This window comes from Melanostigma gelatinosum (assembly GCF_949748355.1).
Source record: "Melanostigma gelatinosum genome assembly, chromosome: 12".
Taxonomy (NCBI): domain Eukaryota; kingdom Metazoa; phylum Chordata; class Actinopteri; order Perciformes; family Zoarcidae; genus Melanostigma; species Melanostigma gelatinosum.
The window spans coordinates 23,040,319-23,057,974 of record NC_136645.1 but is presented as its reverse complement, the minus strand read 5'-3'; the positions used below and the strand labels follow the sequence as shown (position 1 = coordinate 23,057,974).

Here is a 17,656-nt window from a genome sequence, read left to right as displayed (position 1 = left end):
GTTAAGTTGTTGTTTCTGTGTGTATTTGTAGAAAAGGAAAGAAATCACACAGTTCCGTTTTGCGTTGCTGAGGGAGCAGAGGTGTAGAAAATGATCAGAAGGCAAACAATTGGTGATATTTTGTCTTCTACAGAAACAAATAAATATTAGAAAACAATCACTTGAGTCGTCTCTTTCCATGCCCTACCCACAACTGTTACATATGGAAAAGATGGAGGGTAATTTAAGATTGGAATAAGAAGTTACGATATTGTATTAGTTTAAGTGCTTTTATTTTGTAGGTAACATACCACGTATCAGCGGAACCGGATGTTCTGCCATTAGCAATATGGCGCCTAACGTTAGTGGAAACAGCAGAGTCTCTTTGTTGTGTTGATAAAGTATCCGTTAGCTCCACCAGTACTGATCCATCAGAGTCTCTGTACGTCTGGATAAACCTGTCTGAATGGACTGTTAGCTCCACCTTTTTTTCTGGATGTTTTTCCTCTGACCCATCTCCCGGTAGCCTACAAAGCTATTGAAGTTAGCTTAGCATGCTAGCTGGAAACACACAGACAGGGACGGGAGTTAGCAACACAGCGCTAGTCAGAGTTTAATGTAGAGTAAGAGAGTTTGTGTGGAGAAAATGTCTAAAGTCCAAATGCTGAGATCTTTTGTCAACCAGCGACTAACTGCGGCTGCTGAAGAGATATTTGGTGTGTTTGAAAGAACGATAGCAGAGTACGAGGAGGAGAATGAGCGACAACGGAAACTATTGGACGCTGTTTTCAACCCTCAGCTTCGGTTACACAGAGCAGGTTGGTTCATTAAACACTCAGCATCTTTATGGCAGAAAGTAGATGAGATGAGAATGTGCAGCAATCTAAAATATGTTCATGTCACATAAGAGAGTTAATGGAATTGTTTCCTGGTCATGACAAAACACCAGCTGATGCATGGAATTTAACAATTATGCACATATATTGTATATAACAATTACTGTAGTGACTTTAACAAACATCCATTTTATATCTTATATCTTAAAGCCACTGGGGGGCGAACGGGAGAACTTGTTTGGACGTGTGTTCCACAATCATTTCACTGTCCAGTGCGCTGTCTTTCGATCCGTTGATCCATTTAATCCATTTGCACATTGACACCATAACAGAACACCACAGGGTAATAAAACACCTTGAAACTCCACATTGACACGGTCAAAAACTGTTAGCGTCCCGTCCACACACCCGATTTGTTTCTTCTTCTTCTGTGTTTAACGGCAGCTTGCATCCTTTTTGTTGCATTACTGCCATCTTGCGGTTTCAGTCAGTTCCTATGTTCCTACTACTAAACTTTCCCCATCAGTCCCGTTGCTCACAAAAAGTTTGTCAAGCACCGTCTTCCCAGATTACTAGATCCTCACCCTATTATATTATTCAACTATCTTCCTCTCATCCATAGTCTTTGCATTTCTCCCAGCATGCCCCTCCTTTCTGAGCTGTGTCTAATACAGGAGGTGATAACATGTTGTACAGTCTCTGGTGCCTGGCAGTGCTCACAGAGACCGGTTGGATGCTTCCCGATCATGTTTAGTGTGCTGCGTAGGTTGATGTGCTCTATTCTTAATCTTGATATTGTCACCTCTTCTCTCCTGTTTCCTCCCCTGTATCTTACGCTGCTCACTTTACCCTGAATTGATTGTAGGTGTCTCCTCCTCGTCTCCTGGTCCCAATGTTGTTGCCATACTTTGTTATTTTTCCTGATGATGCCCTTTCTCTCTGCTTTGGATAACTTGATACATACGTCTACTTTGTTTTCCTTTAGTGCTTGTTTGGCTAGTTTGTCCACTTTTTAATTTCCTCTGATACCTACATGGGCCTATATATATCTTCAGTGCCTCGTTCTATTGCTCTAGAGCAGGGATTCCCAAAGTGTGGTGCGCGCACCCCTGGGGGTGCGCGAGCTGCCTCTAGGGGGTGCGCGAGAGAAAAAATGTAATGGCGGTGCAGTCCCGTCTCCTAAAAATTACGTTCCCCCAAAACTAAAATGCATTCTCAATTGTGTTTGACGCATTACAAATACGTTTCTCATCAACGTATCTTTGCCATAGTCTTTATTATTTTTCTGTGATCTGCCTCGCCTCTACCCCGCCACCCACAAGTTATTGACCCGCGGCCTGTTCCGAGGGCTGACAGACCTGACGATCGGGTGCCTCGAGGCGGGGACGGCTGGAGACCATAAAACTAAGTCCCGGATTTCACCCGGGGGATATTCTGGAGGTATTGTGACCGGGTGATGTGCCGGGTGATGTGCCTCGTTGCTGGGGAGGTATGAGCCGAGAGTGGTGGGGTGTTATGGAGGTATATATTACAACTCGGTGTTGTTCCCGTGCGTGGATGAGCGCATTTCTGCCGGAGACAGGCGGCGTGTTGTGGTAGTATTCTGACCGCGTAATAGGGAGAAGGAGAGGCGGTGGTGGAGAGGGAAAAAAATGTGAAAGAGATGGTGGAATGTATGATTGGAGAGATAGAAGCAAACAAGTTGGACGTGATCCCGCGTCCAACAACAGTGTCGCGCCGCATCGATGCTTTGTCCGAAGACATCCTGGCTACATTAGTCGGTCGCGTGAAGAAGAGTGAGTTTTAGTCTCTGCAAGTAGACGAGTCTACAGATGTGGCCAATCTGGCCAATCGTCTGGTGAACGTCCGTTACCTTTTCGAAGGCACGGTGCAGGAAGAGTTTTTATGCGGCTATAAATAGGCTCTGTTGCTTTTTTTTAGGTGTGTGTGTGTGTGTGGGGGGGGGGGGGGGGAATTGGGGGTGCGTGAACCCGGTCTGGATGTAGAAGGGGGTGCGTGGCCTAAAAAGTTTGGGAACCGCTGCTCTAGAGTAATTTGCCATTATTTTAAGTAACAGATCTTGTCGAGTATTAGACACACCTGACTTCAGACTAACCAGTGCAGACATGAAGTCACTGCAAATGGTGGTCTGTGTTGTTCAACCCACTCTAGGGCCAAACAAATTGCATACAATTCAACTGTATACATCGCTAAAAAATTAGAATTGCGTTTAAATATTTCAAATTTGTGAACTGCAACAGCAGATCCTGTACTGTCTGTAGCTGGATCTTTTGATCCATCGGTAAAAACATGCACGTGCTCTGGGTATTTTCTGTGTATTCAAAGAACTCACTCACTAAATCAGTATCTTGCTGTTCCTATCCAGCCAATTAACCTGTGCCTTTCTTACCTCATCTTCCAGACATAATATTGAATCCAAGGTTCCCCTACCTTTCCGAAATCCACTCTGACATCCTACTAATATCTGTTGTTTCTCTAAATAATATATTAATCTTTCGTTTACCATGCGTTCCATAAGTTTACATATTTGTGATGTTTAGGGTTGGGTATCGTTTGGGTTTTTTCCGATACCGGTGCTAAAACGATACTTTTAAAACGATACCGGTGCCTAAACGGTGCCTGAACCGATACTTTTTTCTTCAAATTGAACAATATATGAACTGTTAAAGTAGGGCTGGGCGATATGGCCTAAAAAAAAAATCTCCGATTTTTTTACAAAAAATCCGATTCACGATTTAAATCGATTTTTTTCCCCCAAAATTTTTTGCAGATGACAGAAGCTGTTGAAAACAATTTTTTCTTTTATTTTGTGATGATTTTCCCAAGTAGGTTGATAAAAATAAAGTGCAAACAAAACCTGAACATTGTAGAAAGGTGCCTGTAGTATACAAAAAGTATTTGGTCACTCTTTTGTTTGCCTGAATCATTTAAATATAAAATTAAATTAAACATAACATTAAATGGCATTAAATAGTAGCCTTCCATTGTAAACAACTGTGCAAATGTAACTTTTTACAGTAAGCTTTTCTAACTGAATACACTGATACAAACACAGCATGAAATAAAATGTATATGACCCTTTAACATTCACATTTTCAAAAGTGCAACATCTGATCTAACATCAACATAACATATTTTGCACAGTAAATAAGTGCATGTAAACAAAATCAAGTGCATTCACAACATAACCAACAGTATTAAACAGTAGTGCATGTTTTTTCTAAATATTTTTTGCCAGGAAGACAAGCCTGTCTACTACCTCTGGCTTCAGGCATGCACGGTGGCATGTAACAATGCCCCCCCCCACACACTGAAAAGCCTCTCAGAGGGGGCACTTGTAGCTGGCACAGAGAGGTATTTCTTTGCTAAAGTACTTAGCCTTGGAAAGTTAAGTTGGTGACGCTTCCACCAGTCAAGTGGATCGGTGTCTGGGTCAACCTGCTGGACCACAGGTCAGTTGTTGCGGAGTAGAATGACATCCCCTCCAGCTCCGCAGAGATCCTTTGGCGTGTACTATTGTACAGCCGAGGCAAGGCAACGTCAGAAAAATGTTTACGGCTTGGTAGCACGTACCTGGGGTCCAAAGCTTTGAGACGGTGAATAAACCCCGGCTTTTCCACGGTGTATATGGGCACCATATCTTTTGCGATATACATCGCGACTGCATCCGTGATGGCTTTCCACCGGGCACTCTTCTTCTCATGCGGAGTACAGTTGGTGAATGTCTCCAAAATGCTGGGTTGTTTTTGTGAGGTGGCGGCGGCAGCAGTGAAGCTGCTGGCCGCCATTGTTTTAGTTTGTAAACAATGCGCGCGCACTCTACTACGGGAAAAAGGGGTGGGGGCGATTTTCTCGATTTTCAATAAAACACATCGCCTTAAAGCACACATTCGAATTAATCGATTAAATCGATTTATCGCCCAGCCCTATGTTAAAGTATACTATAAATATAAATATAAATAAATACAAAACACTTGGCTTCAAACTACAGCTTCAAACTTTTAACTATGAACAATATGTTAACTGTTAACATTTTACAGTATACTTAAATAAATATAAATAAATACAAAACACACACTCTGTACACACACTGCAGCTTCAAACGTCAGCAATTATTTTGCAGAAATATTTTCACGGCATATTTTCCTTCTCTGGCAAAATACGACACGTCTCATGACTTATTTTATTTTACCAGTTGGTGGCGGTAATGCGCCAATTCGTCGTTTGCCAACCGCCAGTTGGTCTCGAAGAAGAAGAAGAAGCTTTTGCGTGCCTGTGTTGTTGTGCTTATGAGCGACAGCGCTAAGTACCCCGTTGTAATAATACTATGAGTGAGGAGCGGAGGACCGAGTCCTGCTGCCAGGATGGAGTCATCAGAGTAGTGTAAAAAAAGTATTTCAATCGGCGCAGGCACCGAAATCTGCGTTACGTTTCGGTCCGGTAGGTACCGGACGTATAGGAACCGGTTCCATACCGGCTACCAAAACAGGCAGGGAACAGCCAGTGAGAGGGCAGCGAGGACACTCTTCACTAGCACAGTCGCTGTAAATATGAGCGAGAGCACTCTGCTACTGTAGAAACAGGTCAGAAAACAGTCCGTATAGTGAGAGGGGAGCGAGGACACTTATGAAAGGAGCGTCCGCTGGTCCGGCGCTCGATGGTCCGCTTGGTGAAACACACCGTTCCCTCTTAAGACAGCGATCGCTGTCTCTCATTTTCCATGCAGTTGATATGCACAATGTCCAACTCTCAGACACAGAGAGAAGCAGGTTTTTTATCTTTTCATGACCATCATTATTTTCAGTCAACAGTCACCATTAGGTTATGCTTCATTACGTTTTGGCAGCTGTGGAGGCTTGAATTCTACCCCACAGAGGGAAGGCTGCAGCTCACGCCACAACTGCTGTTTACAGTAGAGACGCTGCTATAATAAAATCTACCATAAACTGGTTTACAATCAAAAAGTATTGAATCCTACTGAATCTAATACAATTACATAGTGTAACACATTAATTACAGTATCTATAGATATTTATTCTCTGCGCAGAGAGGCATTTTACCCTGATCCCAGTAGAAGAGCTGCTGCCCTCCCGGTGAGACCAGAGGAAAGAGACCGAAGTCTTTCCGAAGTGACAAAAAAGGGCGTACAAAAATGACACAGGTCACACCTGGCTCCTACAATACGAAAGCTAAGGATTTGCAACTTTTGGCAAATACATCACACATTTTACAAGTATAGATGGTAAACTCCAAGTACTTGCTATCATTTTAATAACTACCTATAAAGAATATCTACCTGTAAAGATTCTACTCAGATACACTTCTAACTACAAATTCTAAAACAGTCCTACAATTATGAATCTTCTAATTATGAATTCTAAAACACTTCTAATTATGTTTTCTTAATTATGAATCATTGAACACTTCTATTATCATTTCTTAAAACACAGTTCTAAACCTATTTTTCCTACACAGCAGCAAGCACATGAGCATTTTAACAAGAACAATTCCTCCAAAGGGAAACTTTGTCTCACAGCCAGGTGAAACACACAACAGTTTTTAGTTTGTTTTACTTTCAATGAGGTCCAAATATGTCCTACAAAATGTGCAACATGTCTTCCCACATTATAGGAAAGTAGTGATATTAGTTGTTAACATGAAATTATAGTTTTCTTTAAAGGTGTGTATGTATTTAATTTCTTTCCACAGATGCCCAGCAGCTGGTGGTGGTTAAAGAAGAGCAGCAGGCGTGGAGCTCCAGTCTGGACCAGGAGGACCCAGAGCCCCCACACATTAAAGAGGAACAGGAGGAACTCTGGACCAGTCAGGAGGGAGAGCAGCTTCAAGGGCTGGAGGAGGCTGATATCAAGTTATCATTCCCTTCTGTGAAGAGTGAAGATGATGAAGAGGAAGCCCAGTACTCACAGCTTCATCAAAGGCAAACTGAACAGATGGAAATAGATGCTGATGGAGAGAACTGTGGAGGACCAGAACCAGGAAGAAACTCAGATCCAGATACTGATGAGAAGATTGAAGACTCTGTTGAACCTGAGACTGAACACAGTGATGATTGGAAGCAGACCAGAGAACCTCAGTCAGGTTTAAACTCTCTGAATAATGATGACGTGTGTGTCAGTGATTCAAGATGTAGTGATGGTGAGAAACCATTAAGCTGCTCTGAATGTGGGAAAAGATTTCGCCTCAAGAAAGATTTGAAGAAACATATGAGAGTCCACACAGGAGAGAGAACTTTCAGCTGCTCAGTCTGTGATGAACGTTTTTCACAGAGTGGATATTTACAGGTACACATGACATTTCACACAGGGGAGAAACCGTACAGCTGCTCAGTCTGTAATAAATCTTTTTCACAGAGGGGACATTTACAGGTACACATGAGATTTCACACAGGAGAGAAACCTTTCAGCTGCTCAGTCTGTAATACATCTTTTTCACAGAGTGGACATTTACAGAGACACATGAGAATCCACACAGGAGAGAAACCTTTCAGCTGCTCAGTCTGTAAGAACTCTTTTTCACGCAGTGGAGGTTTACAGAAACACATGAGAATCCACACAGGAGAGAAACCTTTCAGCTGCTCAGAGTGCGGTAAAAGTTTCACTGAAAGTGGAAGTCTGAAGAAACACATGAGAATCCACACAGGAGAGAAACCTTTCAGCTGCTCAGAGTGCGGTAAAAGTTTCACCAAAAGTGGAAATCTGATGAAACACATGAGATGTCACACAGGAGAATAACCTGCTCAGTCTGTAACAAATCTTTTTCACAGAGTGGACGCTTACAGAGACTCATGCTAACTCACATGGGCGAGAAACCTTTCAGTTGCTCAGTTTGTGATAAAAGATTTGTGTGCAATGCAGAACTGAAGGTGCACATGGTAAGTCACACAGGAGAGAACCCCCTTTAGTAGTGCTGGGCGGTATACCGGTTCTCATTTCTCGTATGATATCTATTTTTCACACACCGTCATACCGGTGCACAGCCGAAACAACTGCTGTCACTCTTCAACAGGCAGCAACATATATAGTTAGCCGCTAAGCATGCTCCGGTTGGAGCTAGTTGTCTTAAGTGTATTGAGAGGGAACCCTAGTCATGGTTATAACTTTATAACAACAATTAATAACCCTCTTTAACAGAGCAAACCACCACGACACAACAGTTTGTGACACAAACAATTTGTAACACTAATACATACATTTATAAAATTACACCGCCGAACAGCATGCTGGGTACAGCTCCCTAGCTAGCTAGCCCCCTAGCACAACAGTCTGCTAACAGCTAAAAGAAGCTCCGTCGCTACATTAAAGAACAGAGAAGAGCGATGCAGGAGGAACAAAGAAAGACCGGAGATGCACCAATACAATTTGTGCCCAAGAGAGGAGCTGCGGCTGCTGTTTGGAGGTTTTTTGGTTTTAAAACATCCGACGTAGATCAAAAGACGATATATTGTAAAGTTTGTTGAGCCGCTGTTATTGCCTCTGGTGGCAACACTAGCAATTTACTCCATCACCTCAGCCAAAAACATCTGTTAGAATACAAAGAGTGTATGCGATTACGGTCCTCTGATGCTTTTTTGGGTATTTTGGTCAGACACGTATGCAACGCTGATTACCGTGTGGTATTTGTTATAAATGTACGTTGGTACATAGAGGGTGATAAGAAGCTGTACATGGAGGGACTTAGGACCCAGGGGAATGTAGGTGAAGGAAACAGGAAGAGACCGAAGAGACGCCACACAAACGGCTGTTCACCATTTGCTGGCCGGTTGGCCGGCCGGTTCTTGTGTTAGTTTTCGGCGTTAATTAATTAATGCGTTAATGCGAAGAAGAAAAAATACCGTGAAACCGCCAGAATCGTACAAAATACCGTGATACACATTTTTGGTCATACCACCCAGCACTACCCTTTAGTTGTTTTGATAAATTTGACATTAATTCCACTCCCTCACTTGTAAACAAGACCCTGAGATACTTGGAATACCCTCTCTTGGGGCAGTGACTCACTTTCAACTTGAAGGGCGCGATCCACCGATTTCTGTCAGAGAAACATGGCCTTAGACTCGGAGGTACTGACTCATCCTGACCGCTTCCCACTGGGCTGACAAAGTGTCACGGCCCCCGGTCCTAAGCAGGAGAAATTCCGCTGAACAAGTCCAAAGAAACACACCAACCACTACGCAGTGATCTCAAGTCAGAGGCTTTTGTCCGGGCAGAGATAGGTCATCGTGTGTTTGTATTCTTGTTTGTTTTGTTTTCAGTTTAACTGTACTATTTACCGTATTATTGTGTATTATTCGGCCCACCGAGTCCCGGTCAGTGCTGTGTAACATAACTGTTGGGCTTGTTGCTGCTAGTGTAGTTCTACGCCGCTGAGCTTTGTTGTGTTTAAATCCGCCACCACGAGTAAAGTCAGTAAACTCTACTTTATTAGTTAAAGGTCCAGTGCCAAGGCTGCCGAACCTGAGTTCTCCAGTCGGGCTTCGGTGTGATGAAATTATAGTTGCTGTACTTTACTGCTGCGGTGAAGATCTGCTATGTTTTAGTGCTTTCTTCTTTTTTTCAAACCAACCCACGAACAAACGTCCGCACACACATACACTCCCCTCACAACGTGATTGCTTGTTGCTTTTAGGTAGTATAATTGTAACTGTATGACAGATGTTTTGTTTGTTTACAACATTATTGAATTTGATCAGCATTGTTGAGATAAATAAACTCTGTTATACTTTTTAAGAAGCAGTTTCTGTAATTATTTTTTCTCCACACGTGTTGTGATGATAACAGGATGTTATTGTCAGTGCTTGGATTCAAACCTTCACTGTTCACTTTCAATGTGGAATAGTACCGGAATGGTTCTGTAAATCCTTCGATACTGTGGGAAACTACTAAAGTATATTTGAGAGGGCTAATTATTTCATCTTGTAGCAGAAAGAAGAAAAAAATCATATCCGAACAGAAAATTGGAGGCAGAATTACAAGTTAAAGCTTCCTAGTTGACATGTGATGTCCGTTTAAAGTTTTTTTTTTGTCTTTTGTTTCAACTACAACAAATGCAGTCACACAATACAACATCCTGAACAGATGCACAAACAAGAAAGAAAACGACTGTTGTAAGGGCTGGTCTTAATACTTTAATTCCCCAATTAACTGTTTTATTTTCAAAAAAACAAAGGTTGTATGAATACGGCAACAAACGAGGTAATTTACTTTCAGAACTTTTAAACAAACACAATAGCCATAACTCTGTCTCATGTCTGAAAAACTTGAGCGGAAAACGTTGAAAATCTGAGGAGATTAATGCCATATTTACCAATAATTAGAAATGACTATTTAAATCAGAAATACATAAAAGTGACTCTCAAATAAACAGCTTTTTGGAACAACAGGCTTTGAATAATTCAATTACATTTACAGAAATAGAGAAAGCGATTGATGACATCCCCTCTGGGAAAGCAGCTGGTCCAGATGGTTTACCCCCAGAAATATACAAAGTATTCAAAGACATTTTTAGTCCACTCTTAAGTAAAATGTACGAATATTCCTTCCTGAATCAAAAACTACCTGAATCAACACAGACGGCTGCAATTTAATTAATACCAAAGCCTTATGCTGCGTTCACACCGGTCGCGTTGATTTTTTGACGCACTGCACAATCGCGTCCAACGTGCCGCCGGTTGTGTTCACACCAAACGCCGCAAAATCTCGTAGCGCCGGAGAGGGGGCGTGGTTTATCGTCCTGGAAGCCTCCATCTGGCCGCCATTTCTTTCCGCTGTCAACCATGAAAGGAATAAGGACAATTGCTGCTTTGTACGTGTTGTGGAAGTCCCTCAAACATCGGAATGCCAAACGCCGTCATGTCTGGTTCATAATATTGTTCAGAGGAGCTCCGTGGATTGTATCGAGCTGTATTCACTGTCTAGCAAGCCACCGGTCGCTGTTTACTACAGCTGTAGGAACACAAAATAAACTGATTTGGCTGTGATTCAACGGCAATAAACCGACAAAAAGGGACTTCGAAATAACTACATAATGATGCCGATTTGTACTTGTCTTCTCCGACAAAAAGGGACTCCGAAATAACTACGTAATGATGCCGATTTGTAGGTTACTGGTCTTCTCAATGGAGCTCTGATGGATCGGTGCTAGGCTATGCTAACAGTGTAGCAGCTCCACCAGCACTCAATAACGTCACGTAGACGTAAATACGGCAGCGTCTATTCATTGTTTGTACCGTATGGTTTACACACACACACACACACACACACACACACACACACACACACACACATGTATACACATAGTTTGGTCCGGTCTCTGTTGATATGAGGTATCGTAGAGCTCTGGGTGAACACAGACGGCTACAGGATTTATTTCCTGATTCAACAACGGCAGGAAGCCAGTGATGACAGGGGGAGCAACTCAACGCTGATAGGCTATCGCGCCACAGCGTCACGCGATTATGTCGCTGAAGTTGAAAAATTTCAACTCGCGTGTTGGCGATTTTGCGGCGTCCAACGCGTCCACCGCACTGCAATAACGCGTCCAACGCGCCGCGCTATCGCAAAATCGCGGCGCGCCAGTCTCATCGTGTCTGTGCATAGACTTTACGTAATCTCGACGCGCGTCAAAAAATCAACGCGACCGGTGTGAACGCAGCATTACTCATATACACCAATTAGTTTGCAATGTGTGGAAAACCAAATATTGACTAAGCTTTTAGCTAAAAGACTCGACCCCATCCTACCCACCGTCATCGGGCCTGATCAAACAGGATTTATGCAAGGTCGACATTCCTACACTAATGTGAGGCATCTATTGAGGGTCATTCAATATGCCAAAAACAAACCTCTAGACTCTATGATGGTCTCCTTAGATGCTGAGAAAGCGTTCGATCGTATGAAATGGCAATATATGTACAACATTTTGGAAAGTTTCTCTCTGGGTAATACATTTATAAGTTGGGTAAACTTATTGTACACCTCTCCACAATGAATGGGTATGGCTAACGGTCTCACTTCCCCTCCGGTTCACTCTCATCAAGGTTGTCCACTGCCCCTTTTAATGGTATTAACAGTGGGAAAATGGAGCATATTATTTTGTATGAGGACGATATACTGATATTTCTCTGCAACCCTAAACAATCAATTCCCTCTGTGATAGAAACAATCAATGAATTTAGTAGTCTCTCCGGCTATGAGATCAATGAGGGTAAATCTACTGCCCTACCACTTGGAGGCAGTAGAGACCCAGATAACAGTATATTATCTCCATTACATTTGTACTATAATGGCTTTAAATATCCAGGAATCCATATATTCTACCAACTGGTAGATCTGGTGAAGATGAATCTGTCTCCTATCCTTAAACTGGATTGACTTAGATCGGTGCCACTTCCTTGGCTCCGACGGACAGCTGTTACTAAAATGAATATACTTCCAAGAATTTTGTATCCCTTGCAAATGATACCTCATGACCTCCCAAGTAGCTTTTTTTTAAGATCTGCATAGGATCACATCTAAGTTAATGCGGAAAAACAGACGTCCTAAAATGAGACTGGAGAAACTCCAACAGCCAGTGGTAAATGGGGGTCTAGCAGTACCAAACTTTCAATACTATTATTGGTCTATACAGCTGGAAAAATTATCGGAATGGGGGGCGCAAGACCGTAAATCATTATGTTGAGACTTTGAATTGCAAGGATGTAACTGGTTCTCATCATCAAGTATAGCATTCTTAAATAATGTTAAACAAGCATCAGGCACTAGGGACGACTTTATTGTATATCAATTCTAAGCATTGTATTTGTGTAAAGAAGGCATTTTCCATCAACAGAAGATATTCTTTTCATGCACCAATTGTTTTTATTCCTTCCTGTGTTGACCCTGGTTTTAAAGAGTGGAACACATCTGGAATTCAGGTGATAAATGATCTCTACGAAGGTGGTACCATGAAATTGTTTAATCAACTTTAGGAAGAGTACGGGCTACCCAAGGTGCACTTTTTAGATTTTTACAAATTCGCAGTTTCTTAAACTCTGTACCCCAATATCAGGAGGGTCATGGACCAGAGCAGATAGACACAATGATTCCCCAGGTCAGCTGAAGAGGAAAACAATACTCACAGCAACATGCAATCATAGGAACGGGAGCTTAAAACTGCAATCACTGACCACCAATGGAAAACAATCATGTTAAATAGCGAAGGTATATGAAGTAATTACAAATCCCATCCTCAATTTAAGAATTTCTGTCCGGAAATTCATAAATTCAACACAAATACAAAAACACAAAAGACAAAACTCCACAAATCTCCTGCACGCTTCTTCTGTGCTTCTTTTTCTTGCCACCAAATTTCCCTTCAAAGTAAAACTTTGAATACCGTTAAGGCATATTTTGTCGATGGTGTGGTTGACTTAACTTAAGCGTCAATGATTCCAATCACAGCAGCTCCTCTCATCAACAGCAGACAGTTTAATGAGCAAAGCGTTCGGGAGTTTCACTAAGAACTGAGCTTTTTACAGAGTTCTTCTGAGTTTGGTTGGACCATGTCCTTTGAGGGATCTGAATCTCTTGTCCTTCGCTATAAAGCCAAATGTGACACTAGGTGGCAGAAGCTCCATTCTTTTACAGCTGTTGTGATTGGCTATCAACAGTCAAGCGCTTGTGTTACAACCAACAAAAACGATCTAAAATGTTGTTATGCTTCTTCTCCCTGTCTTTTCCCTCTTCATCAAAGTGCCCTTCAAAATAAAACTTTAAATACCTTTTAGGCAGACTCTGTGCTCTGTACTGGGAGAAATGAAAGGCTGATTCTCATGAATATATTTGTAGAACGTTTAAAGTCCTTTCTTTTATTGAATAAACACCTCAGTCATCATATTGTAACTGGTATGTGTAATCTCTAATTTTGTCTCTTATAGAACTTGAAGCCTGCAGATATAAATGTCCACTACAAAACACACTGCATGCACCAACAGAAATCTCTCTGTCTCCTGAAACAGAAACTCTCATCTGGTCTGGAAAGCATATTTGGGATGCTGTACGATAAATGTGAGATGTTTTATATTCATATTCGTATTCATTCTGCTTCTGTGATTGGAATCGTTGAAGCTTCCATTAACTGCACCTGCAGTATTTGACTATTACTTTGAAAAATCTGGTGTGATTCATTTCAGCTGCATTAAAAGCTGTAATAGTGTCATTCAATGAAAAACAACACACAGTTGTTCCTCTCTCCATTCGCTCTTGTCTTTCTTACAGCTGCTGTTATTATCAATACACCATGTGACCTTCATAATATGTGATGAACACATTTGGACTGAACTATTCAGCTCGACAGCAGCTCCTCTCATGAACAGCTTTTCTACAAGGACAGCTTATTTATATTTTGTAAATCATTTTTTAATATTTTTCACTTCTTCTGTGCTTCTGTTTGTTGTCATCTGAACACTGTCCACCAAATTTCCCTTCAAAATTAAACTTTGAACACCAGCATATTTTGTACCACTAAAAAAACATAGTGCTTGGGTTACACCGAACTTAAAAGCCGAGACTGTTGGTAGAAGCTGGATCTCTAGAGGAGAGCCGGGAGCCTCATGCTCTGGCTGACTGCTGACACAGACCTTTTGCTGGATGCATCAGCGGCTGCAGACGTTTTTGAACAAGAGGCGGGCTCATTGACACATGTGTCACACTTTGGCAGCAACTCGTTTCACAGAGCACAGGACCAGGAAGCTGCAGAGAGGGAATTTGCTCTACAGTGCCGAGATGTGAGTATACTGCTGGACAATGCTGTCAATAATCTGCCACAACTTTTTAAAGATGGACTGAAGTGCCTGATTGATGTTACAAGGAGACATTGTCAGCACTGATGTGTTTTTATTTTATCTCCTTCATCTACTTGTAAATAGGTCGAATATAGAATGTGAAATGAACACATTGCATTGTTATTACAGTCCTGTATTTGACTACTGAGGATGGATTCCGTCCTCTCTCCGACCACGGAAATGTCACTGATGACAATTATTTTTCGACAGAAGAGTTTTGGAACAGCTCTTGCGAGCCAAAGCTGTGATGATTGACATCATGTGAGCAGATTAACTGCAGACGGAAGATTCAGAAGAATTCAGATACAGCAATACAAGTCAAATACAGGAATATAATCACAATGCAACAACTAATTCTGTAGGTTTCTGCTTTTAGGGAAGTATTTAACTTGTGCTTGATATACAGAATTAGAAAATACCAAAGATTGTCTTTCTTTGATAATTAGATGTGTGCAGATGTCATTGGATCATATGAAAGCAAACGTGAGCTGCTGCTCTTAGCTAAGGAAGGTCATGCTGAGGAGACTGAGGTCTTTTGGAGTACAGGGAGCTCTCCTGAGGACCTTCTTTGACTCTGTGGTGGCATCAGCCATCTTCTTTGGAGTGGTCTGCTGGAGCAGCAGCATCTCGGCAGCAGACGGGAAGAGACTGAACAAACTTATCAAGAAGGCCAGCAGTGTGCTGGGGTGTCCACTGGATACGGTGGAGGTGGTGTGAGACAGGAGGATGATGGCTTAGCTATCAAATATACCCAGAGGGTACATCCCAAATCTCTTAATTGCATCCCTGTTTCCCTCACTGCTCACTTTCCAAGGAAACCATGCAGGGAGAGCGGAACGAGGAAATATGTTTTCAGAGACATGAGACGTCCTTTCCTCTGAAGCGTCACGTGAAGCGACGTCTGTTTCTGATGACGGAGGATCAGCTGATCACAGCTGGATCAGCTGTCAGTCTGCTTTAACAGCTGGAGATACTTTTGATAAGTTTGTGTCTGTTCACATGATCACTGTACTTAATAACAGTAACTAACTGAAACTTGTGTTTCATAGACCAAAATCCAAGACAGTGATTCCCACGCACATGGCCAAAGAATAAACATCAGTTTTTTAGATAATGCAGATTTTTGTTGTTGAATGTGGTTGTTCCATAATGTACCCCACAAATTCAATGTGTTTGAGACAATAACACCAATCTTTTGCGATTTAAATAGTTATCAAGGGGCTCAGTCCGAAATCTCCACGGACACCAGATCCCACCCTGCTTACACGCTGCGTGGGCTTGAGCTGCATGACTGCTGGCCATTTGGGTGACCTAAGCGTGTGTGCATTGCAGTGCCTCCTCCCCCAAAACGAGGAAAGACACACACACACGCACACACACTGTTAGACGAGTTGGAGTGTTTTGCGAAACTGTGAATGCCTTCTACACGGAATGCCCTGGTTATTAGGTGTTAACAGGCACCGTACTCCTGCTCAGCAAATCAACGAATAAAAAATGTAGAAAAACTCAAATGTAACCTGGAGAGGCATAGGGCTCTGTGTCTCGTGTAAGATGGCGCCTGCTGCACGGACGTGCAGTTACGAGACACACACACACGGCCCCACACATTAGCGGGGCTTTCCAGGTAACCAAGTGGTTGGGTATGTACTGAAGGTACCTTCCTGGTGACAGAGCAGGGTGACGTGGTGTTTTCACAGCCTTACACATCGTTTCACACAGGCTTCAACACCTGCGTTCTACATTAACCCTGGAGCCTGTCAACCATTAGCCCTTGGCCTGGCATGATGGCCGCATACCTACACACACATTTTTACTTGTTAACTTTTTATGTTTACTTTAAGCTTTGGTTAAGCTCGCATACAGCCTTACGTAAGGCATCGGACCACGTCCGCATTCTTGCCCCTTAACAGACAAGGGTCCCTTAAGGACAAGGGCGCAATTTATGCAGAATGGTACATATATATGAGAATACCCTGGTCTTACGTTGGGCAAAAAGGTGTATTATGTTTTACATCGTGCATTTTTTGTATTATCCTGTATCCCTGTAACCTGTTTGAACATACGATGATGTAAATGTGTCTGAGTATTATTATCAACCAGTGAGCACGGTGTGTCATACGTCCTGAGTACCAGTAGAGGTCGTTGTGTTAGAAAACGATATGTTTATCAATGTATGACTAAATTTAAGGGGGGTTACCATGCCCATGTCATGCCCCACAAAGGCACCAAGAGGGGGTTGAAACTTTCCCCCGGTGTTGCTCGAGTATAAATATTCTCGGTTTTAGACAATCGGGGCAGTAGTTGGGGAGAAGTCCACCAGGTCTGTACCTGCGTGGGGTTCAAATTTGAATTCTTACAAATCTCCGGACATTTGAAAACAGCTTGCTTCAGGGTTTTTAAATTATTGTTGATTTTTCTTATATATCTTTTTGTTAATCGATTTTTCTCTGTATTTGGACCAAAAGAATATACTTTGAATTGGACAGAAATAGATAAGTAACAACTTCTGTTCTGGGAAGCACGGCACGCACACCTACACATACTAACATCCGTTTCTATAGTTAAGAGAGACCCGGGGAAGTCCCGCTTCAAGCCGGTCCCAAAAAACGACCGTGAGTTTGAAAGAGCTTCATATCTGTTGGGCTCTGAGCAGGAAAATTAAGACTTTAAAACCGATCGAGCGATAGATTATACTATTTAGTATGTCAATGTTTGGCGATTCAGAGAAGAAAGCAAACGAGCTGTTGATTGTGCTTTTGTTGGTGATTTATTACCATTTGGTGCAATTGGCTGCCTACCGGTATAGGTTTCTCTTAGCGGAGGCTATCGAGGCAAATTTGGGGAAGTGCGCGGGAGCCACTCTCCCTCAGGCCAGGTGAGTGAGTCATATAGAGAGAGAACTGATCCTCTGCCTCTCTCCCCTTCACGCAGTCCCTTGCTGCACCAGGGCACTCACAGGGGGCGACCGGACATCGGGGCA

At 42.4% G+C, this 17,656-nt stretch overlaps 1 protein-coding gene across 1 annotated transcript; it reads left to right on the top strand.

The window, feature by feature from the left end:
• Window positions 1-376: 376 nt before the first annotated feature.
• On the top strand, window positions 377-9,447 carry LOC306785340 (uncharacterized protein). The gene is made up of 2 exons (XM_079279684.1): window positions 377-797; window positions 6,546-9,447. Exons 1-2 carry the CDS (start codon window positions 626-628, stop codon window positions 7,586-7,588), a joined length of 1,215 nt encoding a protein of 404 aa, XP_079135810.1. The 5' UTR covers window positions 377-625; the 3' UTR covers window positions 7,589-9,447.
• The last annotated feature ends 8,209 nt before the right edge of the window (window positions 9,448-17,656 follow it).

What these genes read in the sequence shown, in the direction of transcription:
- LOC306785340 (XM_079279684.1), top strand. Translation starts at nt 626, where the DNA reads ATGTCTAAAGTCCAAATGCTGAGATCTTTTGTCAACCAGCGACTAACT. An exon ending in GCTTCGGTTACACAGAGCAG is followed by an intron (nt 798 to 6,545) that starts GTTGGTTCATTA and finishes TTCTTTCCACAG; the next exon opens with ATGCCCAGCAGCTGGTGGTG.